Raw genomic sequence first — 24,903 nt, forward strand, 5'->3', positions numbered from 1 at the left:
GAGTTGTTTTCTCTCCCCCCTCCCATTGTGAAATCAGCAGAGTTGGCCTCTCCTGTTCCCAGGGTTATTCTTTCCAGGGCACAGTGGGAACTTGAGAGCCTGGCCCCACGAGTATGGGCTGCAGACCCACAGCTCCTTGTTAGAAATAGCAGCCTCTGACCCCACCTGAGGCCTCCTTCCGGCAACGTGTCCTGCATTGTAACAGGCGCTCTGGGTGACACGTGGGCCATGAAGCATACATGTGTATATGATACCCGCTGAGGGGCCACCGGAGTGCACACAGGGTCGTCCCTTTCCTCTTTGATGTTCTTGTCCCTGAGCTGCTCTTGAGGTGGTTGGGGTTGAGTGAACCAGAACAGGTTTAACCTGGATAGGAATTAATTCTCCCATCTGCCCTGTGCCTTCCGAGTCCCCTTCCTTCCGCCAGCCTGCATAAGGCCCTGCAAAAGCAAATACATCTGAATACTAGCCCAAGGAAAATATAATGAGTAAGGTGAATCCACTCCATGGGAGGGAAGGGAACACAGTGTGTCCTGATAGCCCTCCATACGTGATTTTTAGATGAACCACTGCTCAGAACAGTCCTGGCACACAGTCCCCCACCCTACTACCGCCCAGCTGCACAGCGAAACCTGGGGCATCATACTGGTCTGGGACACGTTGGGGTCTGAGCTCAAGCTTCCTGTAACATTTTGGTTTTCCTTGCTTGGTGTTTTCCTCAGATTCACATGTTCTTCCCTCTCCAACTCCCGGGCCCTCCACATGTCTGCCCAATTACTACCGCTGCAGCAGTGGGGCCTGCGTGATGGACAGCTGGGTGTGCGACGGATATCGAGACTGTATAGACGGCTCGGACGAGGAGGCTTGCCCCTCGCCCGGTAAGTGTGGCCCCAGCCCAGACCCGGGGCACCTGCTTCAAGGAGAGGACCTTTGAGGCTGCACCGTGGGTGGCCGAGGGCAGTGCTCGGCCCCTGGGGACTCTGCTCTGTGGCCAGGCCCCTTCTCACCTCCAGAACAGGGAGATCCCTGGGCACTCAAAAGTCATCTTCCCTCACTGCCCTCTGTCTTTCTGCAGGGACCAGCTAGCCACCTTGGTTGCTTCCACTTCCAGGAGGTTACCATGGGGCTTGTACTGTATTAAACTCTCCTAGATCTGATAGATAGAGTGCCTGATGAACTATGGACGGAGGTTCATGACTTTGTACGGGAGACAGGGACCAAGACCATCCCCATGGAAAAGAAATGTAAAAAGCAAAATGGCTGTCTGAGGAGGCATTACAAATAGCTGTAAAAAGAAGAGAAGCGAAAAGCAAAGGAGAAAAGGAAAGATATAAGCATCTGAATGCAGAGTTCCAAAGAATAACAAGGAGAGATAAGAAAGCCTTCCTCAGCAATCAATGCAAAGAAATAGAGGAAAACAACAGAATAGGAATGACAAGAGATCTCTTCAAGAAAATTAGAGATACCAAGGGAGCATTTCATGCAAAGATGGGCTCGATAAAGGACAGAAATGGTATGGACCTAACAGAAACAGAAGATATTAAGAAGAGGTGGCAAGAATACACAGAAGAACTGTACAAAAAAGATCTTCACAACCAAGATAATCACGCTGGTGTGATCACTCACCTAGAACCAGACATCTTGGAATGCAAAGTCAAGTGGGCCTTAGAAAGCATCACTATGAACAAAGCTCGTGGAGGTGATGGAATTCCAGTTGAGCTATTTCAAATCCTGAAAGATGATGCTGTGACAGTGCTGCACTCAATATGCCAGCAAATTTGGAAAACTCAGCAGTGGCCACAGGCCTGGAAAAGGTCAGTCTTCATTCCAGTCCCAAAGAAAGGCAATGCCAAAGAATGCTCAAACTACTGCACAATTGCACTCATCTCACACGCTAGTAAAGTCATACTCAAAATTCTCCAAGCCAGGCTTCAGCAATACATGAACTGTGAACTTCCAGATGTTCAAGCTGGTTTAAGAAAAGGCAGAGGAACCAGAGATCAAATTGCCAACATCCTCTGGATGATGGAGAAAGCAAGAGACTTCCAGAAAAACATCTATTTCTGCTTCATTGACTATGCCAAAGCCTTTGACTGTGTGGATCACAATAAACTGTGGAAAATTCTGAAAGAGATGGGAATACCAGACCACCTGACCTGCCTCTGGAGAAACCTGTATGCAGGTCAGGAAGCAACAGTTAGAACTGGACATGGAACAACAGACTGGTTCCAGATAGGAAAAGGAGCACATCAAAGGTTGTATATTGCCACCCTGCTTATTTAACTTCTATGCAGAGTACATCATGAGGAATGCTGGGCTGGAAGAAGCACAAGCTGGAATCAAGATTGCCGGGAGAAATATCAATAACCTCAGATATGCAGATGACACCACCCTTATGGCAGAAAGTGAAGAGGAACTAAAAAGCCTCTTGATGAAAGTGAAAGAGGAGAGTGAAAAGGTTGGCTTGAAGCTCAACATTCAGAAAACTAAGATCATGGCATCTGATCCCATCACTTCATGGGAAATAGATGGGAAAACAGTGGAAACAGTGTCAGACTTTATTTTTCTGGGCTCCAAAATCACTGCGGATGCTGATTGCAGCCATGAAATTAAAAGACACTTACTCCTTGGAAGGAAAGTTATGACCAACCTAGACAGCATATTAAAAAGCAGAGACATTTCTTTGCCAACCAAGGTCCGTCTAGTCAAGGCTATGGTTTTTGCAGTGGTCATGTATGGATGTGAGAGTTGGACTGTGAAGAAAGCTGATCGCCGAAGAATTGATGCTTTTGAACTGTGGTGCTAGAGAAGACTCTTGAGAGTCCCTTGGACTGCAAGGAGATCCAACCAGTCCATTCTAAAGGAGATGAGTCCTGGGTGTTCATTGGAAGGACTGATGCTGAAGCTGAAACTGCAATACTTTGGCCACCTCATGCGACGAGTTGACTCACTGGAAAAGAGTCTGATGCTGGGAGGGATTAGGGGCGGGAGGAGAAGGGGACGACAGAGAATGAGATGGCTGGATGGCATCACCGACTTGATGGACATGAGTATGAGTGAACTCTGGGAGTTGGTGATGGACATGGAAGCCTGGCGTGCATGATTCATGGGGTCACAAAGAGTTGGACAGGACTGAGCGACTGAATGAAGCCTCCGATTTGCTAGTTGGCAGCCATCCTATTAACAGATGGGTAAGCATTGCCATCTAGTGGCTGAACATGGCAAGGCACCTGGAGGTCTGTACTTTCACCTTGTTGCTGGAAGCCGGGATAAACCGTGAGACCCTCTTCAAGGCGCCCCCGTAACTGCAGGCAGAACTGTGTCTTTTTCTCAAAGGTTTCCATTTCAGAGTCAGTTATAATAAGAGAATAGATCATCACTTGCCGCGGTTTACGTAATTCTTTTCAGCAAATTCCTAGATCCTTTAAGACTGTTTTCATCCCATCTCTTCTTTGTTTAAAGTCATGAGTGGTGGGATTTCCCTGGCAGTCCACTGGTTAAAACTTCATCTTCCAATGCAGGGGTCTCAAGTTCAGTCCCTAGTTGGGGAGCTAAGATCCTACATGCTTTGTGGCCAAAAACCAAACCAAAATGTAAAAAACAGAAGCTATACTGTAATAATTCCATAAAGACTTTAAAAATGGTCCACATCAAGAAAATATTTTAAAAAAATGTAACTTTTTAAAAGACTCATCACTGGTTTCTGCTTGTCTTCTTGTCCAGAAGATAGACCCTAACCCTTGAGTCCTATTTTCAAGGCCCTGTTTGAACCCTGTTCAACCCTTCGTGCTTGCCATGACTTCTCACTTTCGTACACTGGGCTCCCCACTTAGCGTGGACAGACCTGCCGCTTGTTTACTTAGAGTCCTCCAGCAGAACTTTTGCCCTGTCCCCCTTGATGTCAGCCCCCTTCTTGCCTTCTGTGAAGCCTACTGTCCATCAGGGCAGACGGAAGCATGGGATGCCAATATGTCATCACTATTTCTTGCATTACAGCATGTAGAACACCTGTAGGGAATCACTTGGGTTGTTTCTAAAAAGAGTAGAATATCTTATGTGTTTATATATATTTTTTCTATATTTATAAAAATACAGAATCAGAATAGCCAGGAGCTCCCCATGTGAATGACAGGTTGACTGATTGTCTTGTGGGGATAGTGAGGCGGGGATGTGGGGAGTCTCACTGCTGCTTCAGCATCTTTCAGCGGCTCCCTTGTATATTTTTCACCCTTTTCTCTCCTGGCCAAAGGATACCATTTTCCAGTCTGTTTGCAAATTCTGTGAGGTTGGTCTTAATGGAGCTTAGCTTTCTCCTGTGACAGCCCAGGATAGAGTCCCCTCTACTCTGAAGTCTGTAGCCACTCAGCCCTGTCTGTCAGCTTCCCAGTTTCCAAGGTTCTGTTGCTTTTGTCTTCGTCAGGGGCTTCCCTGGAGAGAAGCAGGATAAGATGCTCGTGTCTTATCAACCTGCCGTCTTCACCAGAGCTCACGTGTCTGTTTGGGTTCCCGTTGAAATTCCCAGAGCACCGACATCCCCAGCACATCTAACAGGTCGCTTTTGCTGGCCTCAGTGTTAAAAAAGTGAATTTTAAAAACTTTTTCTTCTAGCCAATGTGACTGCTGCCTCCACTCCTACCCAGCTCGGGCGGTGTGACAGGTTTGAATTCGAGTGCCACCAACCGAAGAAGTGTATCCCCAACTGGAGGCGCTGTGACGGCCGCCGGGATTGCCAGGATGGCCAGGACGAGGCCAACTGCCGTGAGTGGTTGGCAGGGCCGTCTGCCCCTGGGGAGGCTCCAGGAGAGCAGGACAGCTCGTGCTCGTGCTTTGTGTCTCATATTAATAAATTCTGGCCTTATACCTCCATTTTAAAGATAGGAAAGTTAAGCTTCAAAGAGGGTCACCTCATCTGCAGCAGATTGGGGCATTTACTTAGTATTTTCTTTATACAAAACCATGATCTTCTCATCATACCGTGTGGAAAGTTCTTGTAGGGAGGAATACTCCAAAATAACACAGAGAAATTAAGTGGAGATTAGCATAAAATCCTGCACTTACATGAAAAGACTGAACAAAGTGGACCTTTGGGACATTCACATAACAGGGCAGATTGATCCAACACTCAACCAAAACTGTAGTAGGAACATCTGAGCCAGATAAGTACGGTAAGAAGAACATTAACCGAAATTAACAAAGAGGAAATGAAATAGGACCTTCCTCCTGGGTGAGACTAATTCAATAATGGATGTTCTTTAAATAAATATCTTTTGCCTATTTTAAATCTGCCTTGTACATAAGGAAGTTGCTTGGTTAAGCGGCTTCAAGTCAAGATGTGCTCTATCTACAATTTTCCTCAATCCGTTAATCGGATAACCCCATCAACAAAGGAAATGAGATTAGCATGACATGCCTCTTCTTAGAGAAGCTGGCCCCTGAAGGCCACTACATTCTGTTTTAAGTGCCCATTAATCATCTGTTTAAGAACCAGTTTAAGAATTTTCAGACAACCTTATTCCCAGTTTCTAAAAATCATGTTTTCTTCCTTTGAAAATATTGAGATGTTTCCTAAAGACATCTTTCAGCTTTACTGTTCGTCTGTTTTTTGATTACATTTTACCGTGTTCTTACCAAGTGCGGGGGCGGGGGGTGGTGGTAATTCTGTGATGGGGATCTTGGTGTTTTCCGTAACAGTCCCCTCTGAGCATGGAGTCCTTCCCTGACTCCTGTATAAAATCCCCGTCACTCTCTTCCAGTTACTCTCAGTGTGTTTCTTTGTGGTTCCTGTCCCTGTCTAAAATAGTGCATTTGTTTGTTTACTTGTTTGCCATTTTTCTCAGTAAGCTCTGTGAGGGTAGGTCCTTTGTTTCACATATCACCATATCCTTAGCGTCTTAAACAATATATGATTCATGATAGAACCTCCCTAAAAGTTCGATGGATGGATGGATAGATAAATAGGTGGATGAATCCCATCTTGGGCTTCTGAGGCTGTTCACTAGTGGTTCTAAAATCTTTTCTAAGAGCTTCCCTGGTGGCTCAGTGGTAAAGAATCTGCCTGTCAATGAAATGTTGGTTTTCAGAAGTGGGTGCAGTGCCTCAGCCAGAAAACAGGATTATCTAGTTCTAGAACAGAAGTTCTCAGGGCTGGCCAGTGCTGAGGAATCACTGTGGAGCTTGTAAATCCTGCGCGTGCCCAGTGCTGTGTTTCTGCCTCAGGAGGTTTGGAGCAAACCTCTGTGCTTCACAAGTTCCCCAGAAGACTATAAAGAGCCGTTGTTAGTAGATTCTCTGGTGTTGGGTCACCACCCTGGTTTAGTGGTCTGTTTGGCTTCCTTTTCGTGTGGATGGAGTGATTGTATGGAACGTCGTGTGCGTATTTGCATGGGTGGGGAGCGCTAGTTGATGAGTTCCCTTTCCCAGAACCTGGGAACACTTTGGTGACTGTGGACCCTTGCGTGTTGCAGCCACGCACAGCACCCTGATCTGCACGGCCCTGGAGTTCCAATGCCAGGATGGTGAGGCCTGCATCATGCTCTCAGAGCGCTGTGACGGCTTCTTGGACTGCTCGGACGAGAGTGACGAGCGTGCCTGCAGCGGTGAGTGTGGCCCCCCAGGACCCTGGGCTCGTCCTCCACCCTGCTGGGCGGGGCCCAGGGCAGAACCTCTTTGAGCTCTGCCTCAGTCTGAACATGCCAAGGTTCTCGCTCACTGTTGGAGCTCCAGAGGAGGCCTGTCCCACCTCTGATACGACCTCCAACTCACCTTGCCCCTCTCAGGGAAATGCTGGTCGAGACTGGGGTTTTTATTTTGTGTTTTGCTTTAGTCCTTGTGTTGGTGGGCTTCTCTGGTAGCTCAGACAATAAAGACTCTGCCTCTGCAATGCAGGAGACCCAGGTTCCATCCCTAGATTGGGGAGATTCCCTGGAGGAGGGCATGGCAACCCACTCCAGTATTCTTTCCTGGAGAGTTCCACAGACAGAGGAGCCTGGCGGGCTACAGTCCATGGGGTCTCAAAGAGTAGGACAGCACTGAGCAACTAACCCATCACCACCTCTTGTTGAGGCATGGTTGCTTCTGCAGTGCCTCAGGCTTTGTGGTGGGGTGAACTCCAGCTTCTGTCTGAAATGCATTTAGCAATCTTTTGGGGGCTGTTATCACAGAATATCTCTGACTGGGTGGCATGAAAGCAGCAGAAACATAGCTCTCACAGTTCTGGAGGCTGGAAAGTCTGAGACCAAAGCCCAGCAGATTCAGTGTCTGGTGAGCGCCCCTCTGCTGGTCCACAGACAGCCATGTTCTCCGTGTAGTCCCACAGTGGAAGGAAGTGCTCTGGGGTCTCTTTTTATGAAAAGACTAGCCTCATTCACGAGGGCTCCGTCCTTAGGACCTAGTCTCCTCCCGAGGACCCGCCTCCCAGTACCATCACATTGGGGCTGAAGCATCAGCATATGGATCCTGGGGCACACAAGCATCTCAGTCTCTAGCAGTCATAGATCCCGCCATGACAGTGTCCTTGGATTTGTGGTATTCTCTGTTGAGAATCAGGCTTGTCTCAGTGCAGACAAGGAGGTGAAGTGCAAGGAGAAATATCACAGCCAGAAATTTAGGAGAGCCTGGGGAAGGGTGGATAGGAAGGTTTGAGCTCTTTTTTTGTTGTTTTTTTCTGGGGTGTTTTAAGATGATGGTGGCCAGATCATGCAGAGCCCAGTAGGTCTGCCTGAAACCAAGGAACCTCCTGTGTCCTTTGAAATGCAAGGATTTGTAAAATATCGCTTGCTTTTTCCCCCTTTTCTCTCTCTAGAGGAATTAAATGTGTACAAAATACAGAATCTTCAGTGGACGGCAGACTTCTCTGGGGATGTAACTTTGACCTGGATACGGCCCAAGAAGATGCCCTCTGCTTCTTGTGTGTATAATGCCTACTACAGGTGGGTCCCTTCTTTACCACGGGAGCAGAAAATGGTGTTTTCATTGCCACCGGGTATTCCATAGACTCTTGTGTGTGCACCGAGCAACTCCGTTGATGGGTCCAGACATCTTGGCCAGCCCATGCTGTTTTGATGCAACGCTCTTTTTGTTCTCTTGGCCAGGGTGGTTGGAGAGAGCATATGGAACACTCTGGAGACCCACAGCAATAAAACGAGCACAGTACTGAAAGTCCTGAAGCCAGACACCACATATCAGGTCAAAGTCCAGGTCCAGTGTCTGAGCAAGGTGCACAGTACCAACGAGTTCGTGACCCTGAGGACTCCTGAAGGACGTGAGTGCCACAGGGACAAGCCCTTCTGTGGATTGTCAGGAGTTTCCCAGAATGCTCAGGAGCAGGGCCACATCACTGCGTGTGCTGCCTGTGTGCCTAGTTTACAGTCCTGGCTGAGTCGTTCTCCTTATTATATCACGTAACTTTTTAAAAAAGCGCAGTCCTGCTGTTTGAAGTATAGTTGATATATAGTGTTTTAGGTAGGTGTACAGCAGAGTGATTGAGTTATACATACATATCTCTCTTCTCTTTCAGATTCTTTTCCTTTATAGGCTATTACAAGATATTGAATGTAGTTCCCAGTGCTGTACAGTAGGTCCTTGTTGGTTATTGCTTCAACTCTGCCCAACTCTTTGTGACCCTATGGACTGTAGCTTGCCAGGCTCCTCTGTCCATGGGGTTTCCCATGCAAGAATACTGGAGTGGGTTGCCATTTCCTTCCCCAGGGGAATCTTCCCAATCCAGGGATTGAACCCGCGTCTCTTATGCTTCCCGCATCGGCAGGCGTGTCCTTTATGACTAGGGCCACTTGGGAAGCCATTTTATATAGAGCAGTGTATATCTGTTAGTCCTCAAACCCTCCTTTATCCCTTGACCTCTTTCCTCTTTCGTAACCATACATTTGTTTTTGACATCTTAACACGATTTTTTTTTTTAATTGAAGTATAATTAACCCACAACACTGTGTTGGTTCCAAATGTACGACATAGTGATTCGATATTTGTGTAATTACAAACCGATCACCACGCATAGTGTTTTTCTCTCTTAGGAAGTTAATTTAATCTCCCCATCCCTGCCCTCTTTTGCATTTCTTATCTAATTTCTGTCTCTGCCTTCCGTCTCTAGGTATTTCCCAGTATTTAATGCTTAGGAGATCACCATCATTAACATATGAAGCATGGCAGAAATATTTTGGGCATACTGTAAGGAAATTTACCAAAGCTCGAGGGTTATAGATTTCCCTACTTCCTCCTTTCTTCACACTAGTTGACATTGGGTGACTGCGCTTGTTCCCATGACCTTTGCTCCCCAGGTTTTGTGAACTTTTCATTCTCAGTTGCTGTCAGAACCGTGTTTACATTTGGAGATGTTAATATGAACTCATGTTTATCTTAATGTGCATGCATGTGGTTACACATAGAATCTTGATCGGTATATGTATCTGCACAAGTTAGTATACCGCATGCATTTCCTTGTTTCCTCAACTGGGAAGGCCCAGAAAAACTTTGATAGCGTTGAGCACACCTGTCACTCAGATCAAGGTTTCCAATGCCATTCTTCAGTAAAAGGACACAGGGCTCCTTGCAGAAGTCCAGGCCTGGGGAAGGAGATCTAGAAGATGGTCTTGCTGGAAAATGAGGACGTACTTACTACGTGAAGGCCACCAGACAGAGACAGACAAACATCACAGGACGATGCTCACCCGTGGAATAGAGAAAATGGCACAAATGAACTTAGTCATGAAACAGAAACAGACGCACAAACACAGAAGCCAGGGGAACCCCAGGGGAATTGAGGGGAGGCATACTTTGAGGGCTTAAGAAACTCTAGTAGGTAGTGACGGACAGGGAAGTCTGGCATGCTGCAGTCCATGGGGTCACAAAGAGTCTGACCTGACTTAATGACTTATGCCTTAGCAACTTATGAACAATGAGCAATAAATTAGGAGGTTGGGATTAACAGGTAGACACTGCTTCTGTAACACATAGACACTACAAAACAAATAAGCAAGGGCCTACTGCATAGTACAGGGAACTATACTTAGTGTAGTGTAATAATCTATAGAGGAAAAGAATCTAAGAAATACATGTATGTGTATATACATATAAAAATGTATATGTATCTCTGTGTGTGTGTGTTTGTATGTATATATACACACATATATATAAATGAACTTCCCAGGTGGCGCTAGTGGTAAAGAACCCTCCTGCCAATACAGGAGACAAGAGATGTGGCTTCGGTCCCTGGGTTGGAAAGATCCCCTGGAGGAGGGCATGGCAATCCACTCTAGTCCTCTTGCATGGAGTATCCCATGGACAGCAACTACAGTCCATAGGTTGCAAAGAGTCAGACACAACTAAGCAACTTAGCACCCACGCACATATATGTAAATATGAGAGTTCAGGGCAGCTGCCTGTGACAATCAAGGTCTCAGCCTGGAAGTCCAGGGCCAGTGCTGACTTAACCTACCCAGGTGATTAAGTCCTGCAGCCCTCAGGAGCCCCCAGCCTATGTCAGACTCTCTGAACCATTGTTGGTCTGACGGGTGGACAGCAGGGAGGAAAGATGTTCCATCAGTGGGAAGAACAAGCTAAGAGCCGTTTCTGGTGCACAGGTCCCCTGCTGGCCCTGGATTCTTTCTCCTATGTGTTTTAGGCTCAGGGAAATTCCTCCCTGACAAGGATGCAGATGGATTTTAACCCCACGTGGCTTCTTTTCCAGTGCCAGACGCCCCTCAAAACCTTCAGCTGTCACTCCACAGGGAAGTGGAAGGAGTGATCATGGGCCTCTGGGCCCCTCCCGTCCATACCCACGGCCTCGTTCGGGAGTACATCGTAAGTTCCTCCCAGGAGTGAAAGTGCGTGTGGGTGAGCATGGGAGATGGCCAGGTCTCCTGGAGCAGAATCACGTTCTGTGTGATGAGGACTTGGTTAGGTACTGCCTTATAATCATCCATCCGCTGGGACACTTTGCGTTCCCCCTTCCCCTCTCTCCTCCTGCCAAGGTGTTACGATGCCCAGACCTTTGGTACCTGTTCATGGTATAGTATTTTTATTTTTATTCTTCTCTCTCTTTAGGTAGAATACAGCAGGAGTGGTTCCAAGATGTGGGCCTCCCAGAGAGCTCTTAGCAACTTTACAGAAATAAGGAACCTACTGGTCAACACTCAGTACACTGTCAGAGTGAGTGTTTGCACACGTTTCAGCCATCTGGCTGGGTGGCCTGGGAACATGGGGAGTTAGCTGCACTTTCATGAGAACTCCGTGCCTTCTTTTACGAGGTGCTGACTAGTGGTCTACTCAATACCCAGCCCCTTGCTCTGGGAGCTCATGTTTTCTTTTAGTCTCAAACCAAGGTCACATAGAGAACTCAAAATCAGCCTTCATTCAAATAACTGAGAATTGATTATTAATGCGGCTCTCCCTGCTGTTAACCCAGATATTCTGCTAGTGTTCCAGTTCCAATTTCTTTTGCACCCACCTCTTTTCTGCTTAGCTTTAGCTGCAGGGAGAGACAGAGCTGTGATAAGTGGCATTTATGAAATGATCTTCTAGAGTTCTTATGAAGTAGATTGTCAACATCTTCAGTAGAAAAAAGAGTTTGTGCAAAACATGTTTGGAGACCATTGAGTGCATTCACAAGCTCTCTTACACTGAGAGTCTTGTACCTGTGTACGATTATGCATATATATGGACATACACATGCATGCACGCACGCACTCCCTCTCACACCCCTGCCCTTTAGAAAAACTTTGACACCTGTCAATCAGCAGAAATTTCGTAATTTCAGCTTTGTCACAATTCCCTTTCCCCAGGTTCTCTCCTGTGCTCTCTTTCCCTGTCTTATTTCCCTTGCAGGCTATCTTGCATCCCTCTGTGTGTATTTCTTCCACCCATATTGCCAAAGCCTCATCCCTTTTGCCCACTTGTGATTCTCGCTGTGTGGCACGTTGCCTTTATTTCATACTAATTCACGCTCTGATTTGAAAGGTGGCTGCGGTGACCAGTCGTGGAATAGGAAATTGGAGCGATTCTAAATCCATTACCACCATAAAAGGACAAGGTAAATGATTCCAGCATTTACAGATGTAGAGAAGATAGAAACCCTTAGAAAAAACTCTGTGTGACTGGCAAATGAAGACGCATAGATCAGAATAGTTCACACAGCCTCCCTCCCTACGACAGGTGAACTTCTCTGGGTGTCTCTGTTGTGCTTTAGACATGAGGTCTTTCTGGGGGGCCCGTTGATCATTCCTCCTCCTATGTAGAACGGGGCATCTGTTGTAACCAAAGCATACCGGTGGATTTCTGAAGGCCGTCATGCCCGGCTCTGCTTCTCAGGCGGAGTATCCATAACATAAGGAGTCCTCCTTTCTCAACCAAGATAAAGATGGTCTTGTCCATTTCATCTGTAGGGTGTTGTAAGAGAGTGCCATGCCTACACTTGTTACTGCCCTGGGGAAGCCACCAACAACACGTAGGTGGCAGTTTCTGTCTTTCTGTTGCTAGAGCTGATCGAAGTCATGGACCTGGAAGCTGCTCTGCATATACCAGCTTATCTCATTGAGCCTTCAGAACAACTGTGAGGACAGATAAGGGGATGGAAAGGTTGTGTCGTTTGCACACAGAGCTGGGGCTGGAACCTGATCTGCTGAGAACCTGCGCCCTGAACCACTGCAGGGCCCGCCTCCTGGGCGGGACTCCTCACCCGGCACGTGGGCCTCACATGTGCTGCCAGTGAAATCAGGGATGAGTGAGGGAACTGAAGCAGGTGGACGGAAGGCTCTGGCGCTCCGTGGGAGACGCACCAGTTCATCTTCCTGATCTTAGCCTTGGCGCTTTCGTTTCTGGATTGGCGGGCGGTTACGAAAGCTGGAAATGCCACCAGGAATGTGATCGGGGGATTTTGCTTTAACCTGAGCCTGTGAGAAATAGGCTCTGGGTCTTAAAGAGTCACTGTCTGGTTGCCTTTAAAAACATGGGGTGGTTGAGATCAGGGCCGGGGCCAAGCTGAACATCGTGAAGCCAGCCAGCCCGTGAAGCAGGGAGATTGTACATGTTGGAAAATGTGTGCTGAGTTCACACTTCTTAGAGTTGCGTTTTGTTGTTATTTTTGGCTGTGCTGGGTCTTTGTTGTTGCAAGGGTTTTTCTCTGGTTGCAGCAAGCAAAGACTACTCTATGGTGCTGTGCTTGGGCTTCTCGTTGCAATAGCTTCTTGTTGCAGAGAATGGGCTCTAGGGTACATGGGCTTCAGTTGTTGCAGCTTGTGGGCTGTCGAGCACAGGCTCAGTAGCTGTGGCTTAGTTGTTCTGCAGCATGTGGGATCTTCCTGGACCAGGCATCGGACCCCTGTTCTCCTGTATTGGCAGGTAGATTGTTTACCACTGCGCCACCAAAGAAGCTCCCCCCCTAGAGTTTTGACTGTGGTATTATTTTCCTCTGCAATCAGTCGGAATATACTGACCATACCTACTGAAAAGGAGGGACATTGGAAAGTCATCAGAAAAACAGGGAGCATCTTGAATTCCTCATCGCAGTTCACACCTGCATTTGAAAATGTCAGTGGTTGGGTGTTGCTTCTCTCAGGAGACCTGGGTTCGATCCCTGGGTCGGGAAGATCTCCTGGAGAAGGAAATAGAAATCCACTCCAGTATTCTTGCTTGGGAAATCCCATGGATAGAGGAACCTGGCAGGCTACAAGTCCATGGGGTCGCAAAGAGTCAGACATGACTTAGCGATTAAACAGCAGCAACAATGATTTTTAGGATGAACCTCCACTCCTCATATGTGTATTGGTTAGAAGGCAACTGTGCGTGGAGTTATGATCTGTCTGTGACCTCGGGTCCTAGTAATGTAAGAAGATGGAGTTTGAAACAGCAGGAGCATCACCTAGAATCACCACCGTCATTAGTGGACACAGTGGGTTAATGGTAACAGCAGCCACCATATTTTGAGCACTGCAGCAAGCACCTTGCAGGTTGTTTTTATAGGAATTTATCTCTCTTAATCCTTATCAACCCTATAAGTATTCTTACACTCATTTGGTAGCTGAGAAAACTGGGACTTGGAGAGGATTGTGCTGTAACTCCCACCACTATGATTATAACTCAGGTCAGGTTTATAGCAGCACCTGGACTATTTTGCTCTGAGCTGGCTGCCTGCAACTCCTAATACCCTTTCTTCTTCTGCATGCTATGTTTTCCTCAAGCCCACTTTTATTGAACATCTAGAGAGACTCCTGTAATGTTTGAACCATCTCTTTGCCGCCAAGTCTTAGCTACTCCTTTGGGTCTTTCTTGCCTTGCTGATATAAAAGGCACATGTGCTGAGAATCTAATTCATTTGAATATTATATTCTGATGATGCTGACCCCATCAAGCCCTCTTAGGTTACACCTGCAGGACACTGTTGGGTTTCTGGTGGGTAGACATTCAAAATGACCAGCGTGGTGCTATTCACTTGAGCCAAGAAGAATCTTTTTCTCTCTGCTACCCTTTTCTTGCCCCTTTAGCTCCCAGGCCGAGCTCTGGTCACTTTTTTTTTAATTAATTAGGCAGCATGGAGTCTTAATTGTGGCATACAGGATGTTCTGTTGGGGTGCACAGATTCCCTAGTTGTAGTGCGTGGGCTTAGTTGCTCCAGGGCATGTGGAGCCTTAGTTCCCCGACCAGGACTGAACCCACATCCCCTGCATTACAAGGCAGATTCTTAACCACTGGACCACCAGGGACGCCCCAAGCTCTGGTCTTTATGAGGATGCCGGTATCTCATCAGCTCTTTAATCTGTCGTGGGTGGGACTTTACCGGAAAGAGAGAAAGGGGACTTTGAGTATCAAGACACATATTATTTTAGTGAATTTTGCCATCTCAGTGAAGTACAGATGGTATCTCCAGGTTTAGCAAGGACAGGTAACTTGCCCCAGGGCACACGGTTGCTAAGTGTCTCAACAGGAATTTGAATTCCAGGGCCCAGATTCTTTCCATTTCGTCCCACGTACATCTACAAGTTAGGACTTAAGATTTAGTATGCTGTCAACCTTCAAAAAGGACCTGAGGCCACTGAGACTTTATCGGTGCCAGTAAAGGTGGTTCCGTGTGACCCCCAGACTCTTCAGAACCAGGCTGAAGCTGGACTGACTTGGGGCATTTACATAATGGAACTTTTTTGCTTGACCTAATTGCCAGGATAGCTGACCCAGCCGAGATAGTTCTGCTTTCACCGGGCAACTGTGGACCCAACCCAGCCTCAGGACAACTGTGGTAAAAGCGATAGAAGAGTCAGAACTGCCAAAGCAATGCCTTTTCTTTCCCAACTGAAAGATCGCTTTGTCCCTTGAGTTGAAAACTGTGAAGTCCTGCCTTCTTCACTTTTCATCACGTGGTTTCTCTCTTTGAATCCCTTTTTTGTTCTCAGTGATCCCACCACCAGACATCCGCATTGACAGCTACGGTGAAAATTTTCTAAGCTTTACCCTCTCCATGGACACGGACATCAAGGTAATGTGGACATTTCAAACCAGCAGTCGGGTGGGGCTTTACTTTGCGTGGGAACCGATAGAGCAGAGGACAGGAAGATTAAGAGAAAAGAATGACTTGTTCCAGCGGAGCTAAAATACCACACCTAGGTTGGCTCCTTCCCCCACGAAGAACAACTGGAGTCTTCCCATGTAATTATTCTGCCTCAGCCTGGTGCCTTTTTTTTTTTTTAACCATATAATTAAATGGTTCACAGCTACAGTGCAAATAAAGAGTTGGTGTTAACAGAATATGTTTGCCCTGTAATTTTCAGCTTTATTGGATTTCCTGGTTGCTGAGCACTAATGCAGAGGTTCCCTCAATGGAAGAGGGTCTTAGGGAAGAGTCAGATACTTCGGACACATATGTGCGCCCAGTGCCCTTCCCCTTCCAGCACCTTCATCCCCTCTGCTTGGTCCATCAGCGTGGCCACCTTCCCTGTAGTTGTCTGTGTCCCCTGGTTTCCCAAGTTGCCATTCACCTTCCATGGTGTTTTTTCCTGTCTGTTCTTCCTCGCATCCGTCCCAGGCTGTGAAGTTGTGTTGGGACCAAAGGCCTGCAGAGTCCTCGTGCCATTGACTGAGCTACAGTGTGGTCTCAGTGCTCTTGGCCTCCGGGACCGCTGATGCCAAAAATGGCCTTGCGTAGACCTTGTATCTCTAGGCTTTGGTCTTGAACACATTTTCATTTGGGTCATTGTCTAATATTTGTAAAGACCTTTAGGTCAAATCTTTCTGTGAGCTCAGGACTCAGAAGAGGTAGTCTTTCCTGACTCATGGATATATTAGCTTATGTTAGACAGTGGGGGCTTCCCTGGTGGCTCAGACGGTAAAGAATCTGCCTGCAGTGTGGGAGACCTGGATTTGATTCTGGGTCAGGAAGATCCCCTGGAGAAGAGAATGGCAACCCACTTAAGCATTCTTGCCTGGAGAAGCCCATGAGATCTGACCAAGCCACCTTTGTTGTGACCTCTTGGCCTTGACTGCAAGGATTGCTTGAGCTAAGCATGCATGTGTGTGTGCTAAGTTGCTTTAGCCGTGCCCGACTCTTTTCGATCCTATGGACTATAGCCCGCCAGGCTCCTCTGTCTATGGGATTCTCCTGGCTAGAATACTGGGGTGGGTTGCCATGCCCTTCTCTAGGAGATCTTCCTGACCCAGGGATTGAACCTGCAGCTCCTGCATGGCAGATGGATTCTTTACTGCTCAGCCACCAGGGACACCCCTCTGAGCTAAGATGGATCCTTAATTACTGTAATCTAATTACCTTTTCAGTTTTTCTTCTTTTTTCCTTTTTAGTTGGTTCTTGTCCTTTTATTTTGCATTAATTTTTTTTGTTTCATTGACTCTATTTAAAAATATTTTTAAATTGGAGTCTAATTGTGTTAGTTTCTGCTGTACATTAACATGAATCAATTATATGTGTACATATATCCTCTCTCTCTTGAGCCTCCCTCCTTTCATCCCACCCCTCTAGGTCATCACAGAGCACTGAGGTGACCTCTCTGTGCTGTACAGCAACTTCCCACTGGCTGGCTGTTTTTCACATGCTGGTGTGTATATGTTTGTCCCATCCTCTCCTTCTGCCCTGTATCCACAGTTCATTCTCCACGTCTGCGTCTCTGTTCCCGTCCTGCAAATAGGTTCAGCAGTAACATTTTTCTAGATTGCATATATATGTGTGTATATATATATATATATGTTAATACACAATAGAATCTATATTTTATATTATAAATTGTTTCACATTCATTTTTAAAAGTAGGGAGGAGTAGGAGTGTTCAGTGTTAGCGCAAATAGAACTGCTCTAAGGATCCAAAGGACCAGCCCATTCTTTGTAAGAAGGGAGATACCCAAGGAACAGCAGAAAAGTTCTGCGTTTCGTGTCTGGTGAGGTCTGTGCATGTGTACTGCCCATGTAACATGGCTCTTGACTCTTGGCAGGTGAATGGCTATGTGGTGAACCTCTTCTGGTCGTTTGACACCCACAGACAGGAGAAGAGAACGTTGAACTTCCGAGGGACCGTCTTGTCACAGAAAGGTAGCGTCCTGGAGCTAGCCGGTGTGTAAGCATTAAGGCGGAAGGCTGGACTGAGGCTTTCCTGGCAGTAGAGCTTGTGTGGGGGGCCGGGAAAGGCGAGGGGTCTTCTCTGCAGCCGTTCTGAGTGGGCCCGTGTTGTCCATGGAGGATCCTATCAGTGGCTCCTGAGCCCAGGTGAGGAATCTACCGGGTGGTTCCCCAAATCCCCCTTCTAATCTGATGGCTCTTCAGGGAAGTTGGAGGCTTAAAAAGGATGAAACGCTGGAAAGAAGTCAGATTAACCTTTTACAGAGGATGTTTTTCCCTCCCCAAAGAATTCTCGGGATTAGTTACCTCTCTTTTCACTCCCCTGCTTCTCTCCTCTTTTGCTGCTATTAATACAAGGTGGTGTAGGGCTGCTGCGTAATTGACATTTTGTAAATATTTGTTGAACAAATGGGCCAACAGACTGAGAGAAGAAGGGGTTCCAGTTCCTCTTGGATCTGTGCAAATAGTGAGTCTCAAAGTCCTCATATCTGAAAATAGGCCAAAGGAAGGATTTTAATTGCTTCTAAGACAAAACCTTCAATGGCCAAGGCTGCATGTGAGTGTTGAGGAGGACATGAGAGCTTCTTTTCCCTTCTAACCTGTTTACAAAGTACTTCCAATCCTAACAAGTATTTTATAATATATGTATACACATACATAGGTTGCCCAAGGAGGTTATGCAAGAGTAAAGCTATCATTGGGTACTTAGTGTGTGCAAGCATTTACCTGGCAGGCACTCTGTGTGTGTTTTTTTACCTGACACCTCAAAAAATGATGCTGCAGGATATCCTCATTTTATGGATCAGAACATAAGGTTCAGGGATCGAGTGGTTCCCTTAGAAGGCAGCAGAGCTGGGATTGGAAGCCACACCTCTAATTCCAAAGGCTGCGATCTCATTGCCCCCACATCACACCAAGAGAAACTGGCAGAGTCGGGGCCAAAAGTCCTACCAGCCATTGCCTGAGACCCACAAAGGGCCTGCTTCCCACCAGCGGTCATGCAAAGCACTTGTTGAGGAGCATTTTCTTTTTTATTCCCTGCAGCAGTCAGCCACCGTAAGTGCTGTTCTTCTGCATCTTACCAACAAGGATATGGACTTGGAGAGTTTGAAGACTTCGTTCTTGGCTTCTGCAGCCATGAAGCATAGAGTCAGGCCTTGAACCTAAGTTCTCCTGACCCCAGAGGCTGTCCTCTTAGCATATCCTTCTTTTTTTTCTGCTTGATATTTATTTCTACTGAAATATAGTTGATTTACAATGATAACAGTGATTTACAACATTACATTTTCAATGTTTAATTCCCATTAAGCGTATCCTTCTTATGGCTCACTGCTCGTTTAGTTTCTGATGACATTTTTCCTGCTTAGAAAGGAGCACATCTTTATTACAGAAAATTTAGAAAACAAAATTATGTATAATGAAATTTTTGAATTCCTATAATTTCACTTCCTAGGGAAACCACTTTTATTAATAATTTTGAGTATCTCCTAACTTCGTCCTTTTCCTCCTCATTGACTTCCTTATAACTATATATACTTTTACCTCCTGCCTTTTTTACTGAACCTAAATCACAGAATTTTCTAGTCGCACTGTGTATTCTTGGAAACAGCTTATTGTGGCTGTGTTCATGGAATGCACATGAAGTTCATGGATGCACCTCATTTAACTGTTGCCTTGTCGCTGGGTGATCAGATGATTATATTTTTTTCTGCTGAAACAAATATGGTGACAGAATCCTGATTGCACAAATTTTTGGATCCCTCTCTTGTACCTGGATTGAAGGTTATGAAGGATTTCTAGACCCTCACAAGGCCAAATGGCTCTCCACAAGGATCATACCAATTTATATCCACAGATGGTCGGCTTTAAAGGAATTTTTCCATGCCCATGCGCTGTGTTATTTGCAGTATTCATTAATAAATCATGCCAAGTGAATTCATAAAATAATAAACATTCTACAACATGAGGGACTCAATTAAATGGAGAGGTTACATTGAAAAAAATGGGTGGACTTCCCTGGTGGTCCAGGTGTTTAGATTCCACGCTGCTAACACAGTGGGTGAGAGTTCGATCCCTGGTTGAGGAGCTGAGATCCTACATGCTGCATGGCACAGTCAAAAGATCAAAAAGGAAAAAAAATGTAAAAAATAAGGTGTACATATAAAGACATGTACAAAAGAAGAAAATTTGTTTTTTTTTAAATTATTTTTTATTGGAGGCAAATTATTTTGCAATATTATATTGGTTGGTTTTGCCATACATTGACATGAATTCGCCCCAGGTTTACATAAGTTCCCCCTCCTGAACCCCCTTCCCACCTCCCTCCTCCCTTTATCCTCCCTCTGGGTCATCCCCGCACGCCAGCCCCGAGCATCCTATAACATGCATCGACCCTGAACTAGTGATTCGTTTCACATATGACAACATACGTGTTTCAGAATTTGTTTTTAATTTTAAAATAGAGTATGCATATAAAGACCACTGCTCCAACCCTTTGTCCCTGTTTCCCCAGTTGGCAACCTGACAGCTCATACGCCCTATGAGATTTCTGCCTGGGCCAAGACCGACTTGGGGGACAGTCCTCTGGCATTCAAGCGTGTCACAACCAGGGGTGTCCGCCCGCCCGCCCCAAGCCTCAAAGCCAAGGCCATCAATCAGACGGCAGTGGAATGCACCTGGACCGGCCCCAGGAATGTGGTAAGTCAGCCTGGATGACCTCTGCAGAGTGAGGATGGACCCTCCCCTGGCACTAGACCACCGGACGCCCCCAGGGCTTCCTCTGTCACTGCTCTTTATTCCTTATCCCGCACACAAGCTACCCTCTTGGTCAGCTCTGGATTACCGCCGAGAGACACCTGACATCCCTTTCTACAACCTGGCCTGGCGTCTAAGAAGAAAGAACCCCTGTTGTTTAAGCTGAGTATGAAGAGGGATCACATTCCTGATCAGGCACTGTGTGTGTGGGGGGTGTCTTACCTGGGGATGGGTGAGAAGTCAGTTGCCCTGACAATGAGAATCACACCTGAGAACCATGCCCAGGTTCCTCTCGCCCCTCCCCACCCAGGGGATCCCCCACCCACAGGTTGCCTTCTCAGGTGCCCCCTCGCCAGACATGCCTCCCTATTCATTCCAGGGCCCCCACTGCACTTGTACGTGGGTCTTTTTGTTTCTTTTATTTATTTATTTGAATGCATTTGATGCACTGGGATTAGATCCATGCTTCTTTTTGAGTCTGGTTTTGCTTTCCCACCTGCCCCAGTGCGCGCCTTCCTTTGCTTTTAGGCACACCTTCCTAGGGCTGTTTTCATCTACCTCCTGCCTCTGCGCCATGGCTTCTGTTCTGTCTTCCCTGGAATCCTTCCCCCTCCTGCTGTGCAGTCAAATCCTAGCTCTTCTACTCGGTCTCCTTCCCTTAAGAACTGAATCCTTAGAGTTGGTGCCATGCAGCCTGTTTCATCAGACACTGCGAATCTGATTTGATATCTTCTGTCTACTCTCATCTCCCTAACTAGTTGATAAGATCTTGAAGGGAAGGGTCATTTTCTGAGTTTTTCAAGTGGAAAAGTGTGTGGGACTAAATCTGTAAGAATCCTCAGTGACTGGTGAGGAGGAATTGTCCTTTGTCTTTTGAGGGCACATCCAGTGGGCACTGGGGGGCAGGACTGGTTCATGGGGAAAGAACCAAGGTTTGCCAGTAATTGTGAGCTCAGCCGTGAAGAAGGAAGGGGAGGTGAGAGTTGTTGAGCACCTACTGTGTGCTAGGCATGATGCCCACCCTCAATCCACGGTCTCCTACTTCCTGCCTTTATCAGCTCTGTGGGGTAAATGTTTCTGCTCTGCCAGTAAGGAGACCATGGCTCGGAGGGGTGAGGTCACTGGCCGCAGTCAAGGGTTAGTAAGCAGCAGACTGAGTTAGAGCTCAGGTCCAGCTGGAGTAACAGCTTGGGCGCTTCTGTCTCTCTTGAACCTCACTCTGAGGCAGGGATGGGGATGAGATGCCCAGAGCCAGCCCCTGGGCTCCGTTTTACCTGGAGCTGGACCCTCCTCAGAGAGGGGCCTCTGTCCCTGGTTTATGTGCCCCACTCAGGCCTGCCTGCCTGTCACACCCAGCCGTCTGCACAGAGTGGGCCGTTGTGTACAGAGCACTGGTCTGATTTTGGCGTCTTATCACATGTGAACTTTGAGAAGGAGCCGCCTCCATGCTGAGAGTCTGCTTGCACTCATGGTAGCCTTCCAAGGGTCAGGGGCCTGTGGAGTACCCTGAACGAAGCTCTCAGCTCCCACCTGTCTCCAGCTCACTGTGGATGCTGGAATCTCACACGGAGTTGTTGTCTCCCCGACAGGAGCTGTTCCCATCACTGTCAAGTGTGGCCTTCTTACACCCTGGCTCCCTAGGCTCTGGGGTCCCCTTTCCTGGCTCTTGGCTGGACCCTCTACCACGTGGTGGCCACAGGCCCATCCTCTCCAGGGTCAGACCTGCATGCACCTTGGGTCCCCCTCTGCTCTCCCGTCTGAACTTGCTCGTTCCCCTATTGCTGCTCCTTCCCTATTTGTTTATCTGGGACATGAGAATCCCTGATGGGTTTCCTGTACTTCCAGGGCTTCTGGACCTGTACGGTTTTCAAGTCCCCTGTCTTGCCTGCTCATATGCTCATGGAGAAAATGCCATCTGTCTCTACCTTACAAAGAAAGCTTCCTCACACTTACCCTATTATAAACACTCTCAGCCTTCACTTTTCCCGCTACAAGGGCCATCAGACTCCCACCTCCTGCTTTAAACTCCATGTATATCACTTAGGGTTAAGAATGGCCACATAGAACAGGAGTGGCTTTGAACAGTTTATTTCCCTCCTAATTATGAGTTGTTCAGAGTTTGGAGTTCAGCCATCCAGGGCTTCTATGTCAGCAACATGGTTTGATCCATTTCCTAGGCCCTACCGACAGAGGTCTGTATAGTCAAAGCTGTGGTTTTTCTTATATGGATGCGAGAGTCGGACCATAAAGAAGGGTGAGCACTGAAGAATTGATGCTTTCAAACTGTGGTGTTGGAGAAGACTCTTGAGAGTCCTTTGGACAGCAGGGAGGTGAAACCAGTCGATCCTAAAGGAAATTAAATCTGAATATTCATTGGAAGGACTGATGCTGAAGCTCCAATACTTTGGCCACCTGATGCAAAGAGCTGACTCATTGGAAAAGATTGAGGGCAAAAGCAGAAGGGGGGGCGACAGAGAATGAGATGGTTGGATGGCATCACTGATTCAATGGACATGAGTTTGAGCAAACCCCAGGAGATGGTGAAGGACAGGGAAGCCTGGCGTGCTGCAGCCCATGAGGTTGCAAAGAGTTGGACACAACTTAGTGACTGAACAACAACAGCAGCCAGTTCCCTGCCACCCTGGCCTGTGGGTGGCCGGGGCTTGCAGTCCAGTGCTCGGACTGGACCACATCGCCGTGTGTATTCCAGGCAGTGGGAAGGAGGAAGTGCTCTCCCTGCGTTTCCATGAGCCCCACTGAGGTCCCGCCCAGGATGTCTGCTGACATCTTGTTGAGCATCCCTGTCACCTGGCCTCTCCTGCCGGGAGGAGGGAGGTGGGATGCAGGCATGTTTCCAAGTAGCAACTCTCACTAGGAACCAGGATTCTGCTGCAGGAGGAGGGGAGGACAGGGACCTGCTGGGCAGCCGGCAGTGCCCGCCCTCGCTTCACACGTGCTCTCCACCAGCTTGCACACTTGCCACCCCCATCACACTAGAGGACTGTCCCCGCTTCTTGGTCATTCCCTCCTTTCCCCAGCTTATCCTGCAGTCTTCTGCTATAGCTTCCAGGGGTTTCGTATTTACAACTTATTTATAAATCTGTTTTTCTCCTTTGCCTGGCTAAGCGAGCTCTGAGGGCAGAGACCGCGTCTTGTTTATCTTCGTAGGTGGGAAGCTGCAGCCTGGCCCAGGGTGCCTTCTCTGTAAACGCTGATGCAACAGATGCCGAATGAAGACTTCTTTGTGAGCTCCTGTGGAGCGGTTCCCAGGGTTTTAAATCAGGGCTTTCATGAGAGTGAGGTCACCGGCCGTTGAACTGGTGCCCTTTTCTGCTCTCTCCTTTTACAGGTTTACGGTATCTTCTATGCCACGTCCTTTCTTGACCTCTATCGCAACCCCAAGAGCTTGACTACTTCGCAGCACAACAGAACAGTCCTTGTCAGTGGGGACGAGCAATATTTGTTTCTGGTAAGTTTCCTAATGCCAGGAGCACAGAGGAATGTTTTATTTTTTGAGGAGGTCTTAATTGCTGGGCTCCAAGCTCAGACCTAGGACTTGGGGAGCTGGAGATGCAGATTCCAGGATCCGTGTGTGTGTGCGTGTGCACGTGTGCTTTGAGAGTGAGGGGGTGGGAGGAGGGAAGGAGACAGATGAGAGGATGGTTCTCCACAAGCGTCAGGTTTTTACTTGAAGCACAGAATGGGCGGCCATTTAACCATCTGCAGCTCCCTTGTGCAGGACTAGGAACTTGGTAAATGGGTCTCAGGAATAGATGAAAGCTTGTATCAGATTCCACTTCCAGGAATTTAGCCATGCTTTTACATGTGTGCCAAGGTATATGGAAAATCATGTTTGGACTACTATTACTTGTGAAAACAAAAGATTTGAAACAAACATCTATCAGGAGAAGACTAGTTAAAAGTATTATGGCTTATCTTTGAGATGGAGTACAGGGCAGTCATCCAACACAAATACAACAAACTAAATGTACTGATCTGGAAAAATCCCCAAGCTGCATTATTAAGTAAAAGAACCAAAGAGCATAATTATGTGTGTAATGGTTTTCCATTTCTGTAAAAAAGTTAAGGACAGTAAGTTACACATGCATAAGCACGCACATGTATGAGCACACACATGTATGTATATATGTATCTATACATACATACCCTCCCATCTGTGTGTATCTGTGCTTATATTTGCATAGGACATTTCTGGAATGAAGCATGTAAAATCATTACTAGTACTGCCTGTGGGAAATGGATGGGAGAATTGGGGTAGGTGGGGACTTATCCTGCATCTTTTGTGTGCCTTGAATTTTAATTGTGTACGTGTGTCACTGTGTTGTTGGGGAAAAAATGGTTTGCTGACCACTGTGTGAGTTTGCGTGGTGTTTGTTTCAGGTCCGGGTGGTGGTGCCTTACCAGGGGCCGTCCTCTGACTATGTCGTGGTGAGGATGATCCCGGATAGCCGGCTTCCTCCCCGTCACCTGCACATGGTCCATATGGGCAAAACCTCTGCTGTCATCAAGTGGGAATCCCCGTACGATTCTCCGGACCAGGACCTGGTGAGTGGGCCAGGCGACCT

General features: G+C 47.2%; 1 protein-coding gene across 2 annotated transcripts in view; it reads left to right on the forward strand.

The window, feature by feature from the left end:
* The window catches only part of SORL1 (sortilin related receptor 1), a 200,936-nt gene that overhangs the window by 136,300 nt on the left and 39,733 nt on the right, over window positions 1-24,903 (forward strand). For both annotated transcript variants that reach the window (XM_088843032.1, XM_055423238.2), the window contains exons 31-43: window positions 723-878; window positions 4,609-4,758; window positions 6,465-6,596; window positions 7,802-7,928; window positions 8,091-8,260; window positions 10,703-10,815; window positions 11,059-11,163; window positions 11,971-12,043; window positions 15,396-15,478; window positions 17,440-17,536; window positions 20,076-20,260; window positions 23,667-23,786; window positions 24,719-24,883. In XM_088843032.1, the coding sequence (XP_088699158.1) occupies window positions 723-878; window positions 4,609-4,758; window positions 6,465-6,596; window positions 7,802-7,928; window positions 8,091-8,260; window positions 10,703-10,815; window positions 11,059-11,163; window positions 11,971-12,043; window positions 15,396-15,478; window positions 17,440-17,536; window positions 20,076-20,260; window positions 23,667-23,786; window positions 24,719-24,883 (1,676 nt within the window). The remainder of the gene's footprint in view (window positions 1-722; window positions 879-4,608; window positions 4,759-6,464; window positions 6,597-7,801; window positions 7,929-8,090; window positions 8,261-10,702; window positions 10,816-11,058; window positions 11,164-11,970; window positions 12,044-15,395; window positions 15,479-17,439; window positions 17,537-20,075; window positions 20,261-23,666; window positions 23,787-24,718; window positions 24,884-24,903) is intronic.

This window comes from Moschus berezovskii, chromosome 14 (genome assembly GCF_049115385.1).
Source record: "Moschus berezovskii isolate FMDL1 chromosome 14, NW_MosBer_1.0, whole genome shotgun sequence".
Lineage (NCBI taxonomy): Eukaryota > Metazoa > Chordata > Mammalia > Artiodactyla > Moschidae > Moschus > Moschus berezovskii.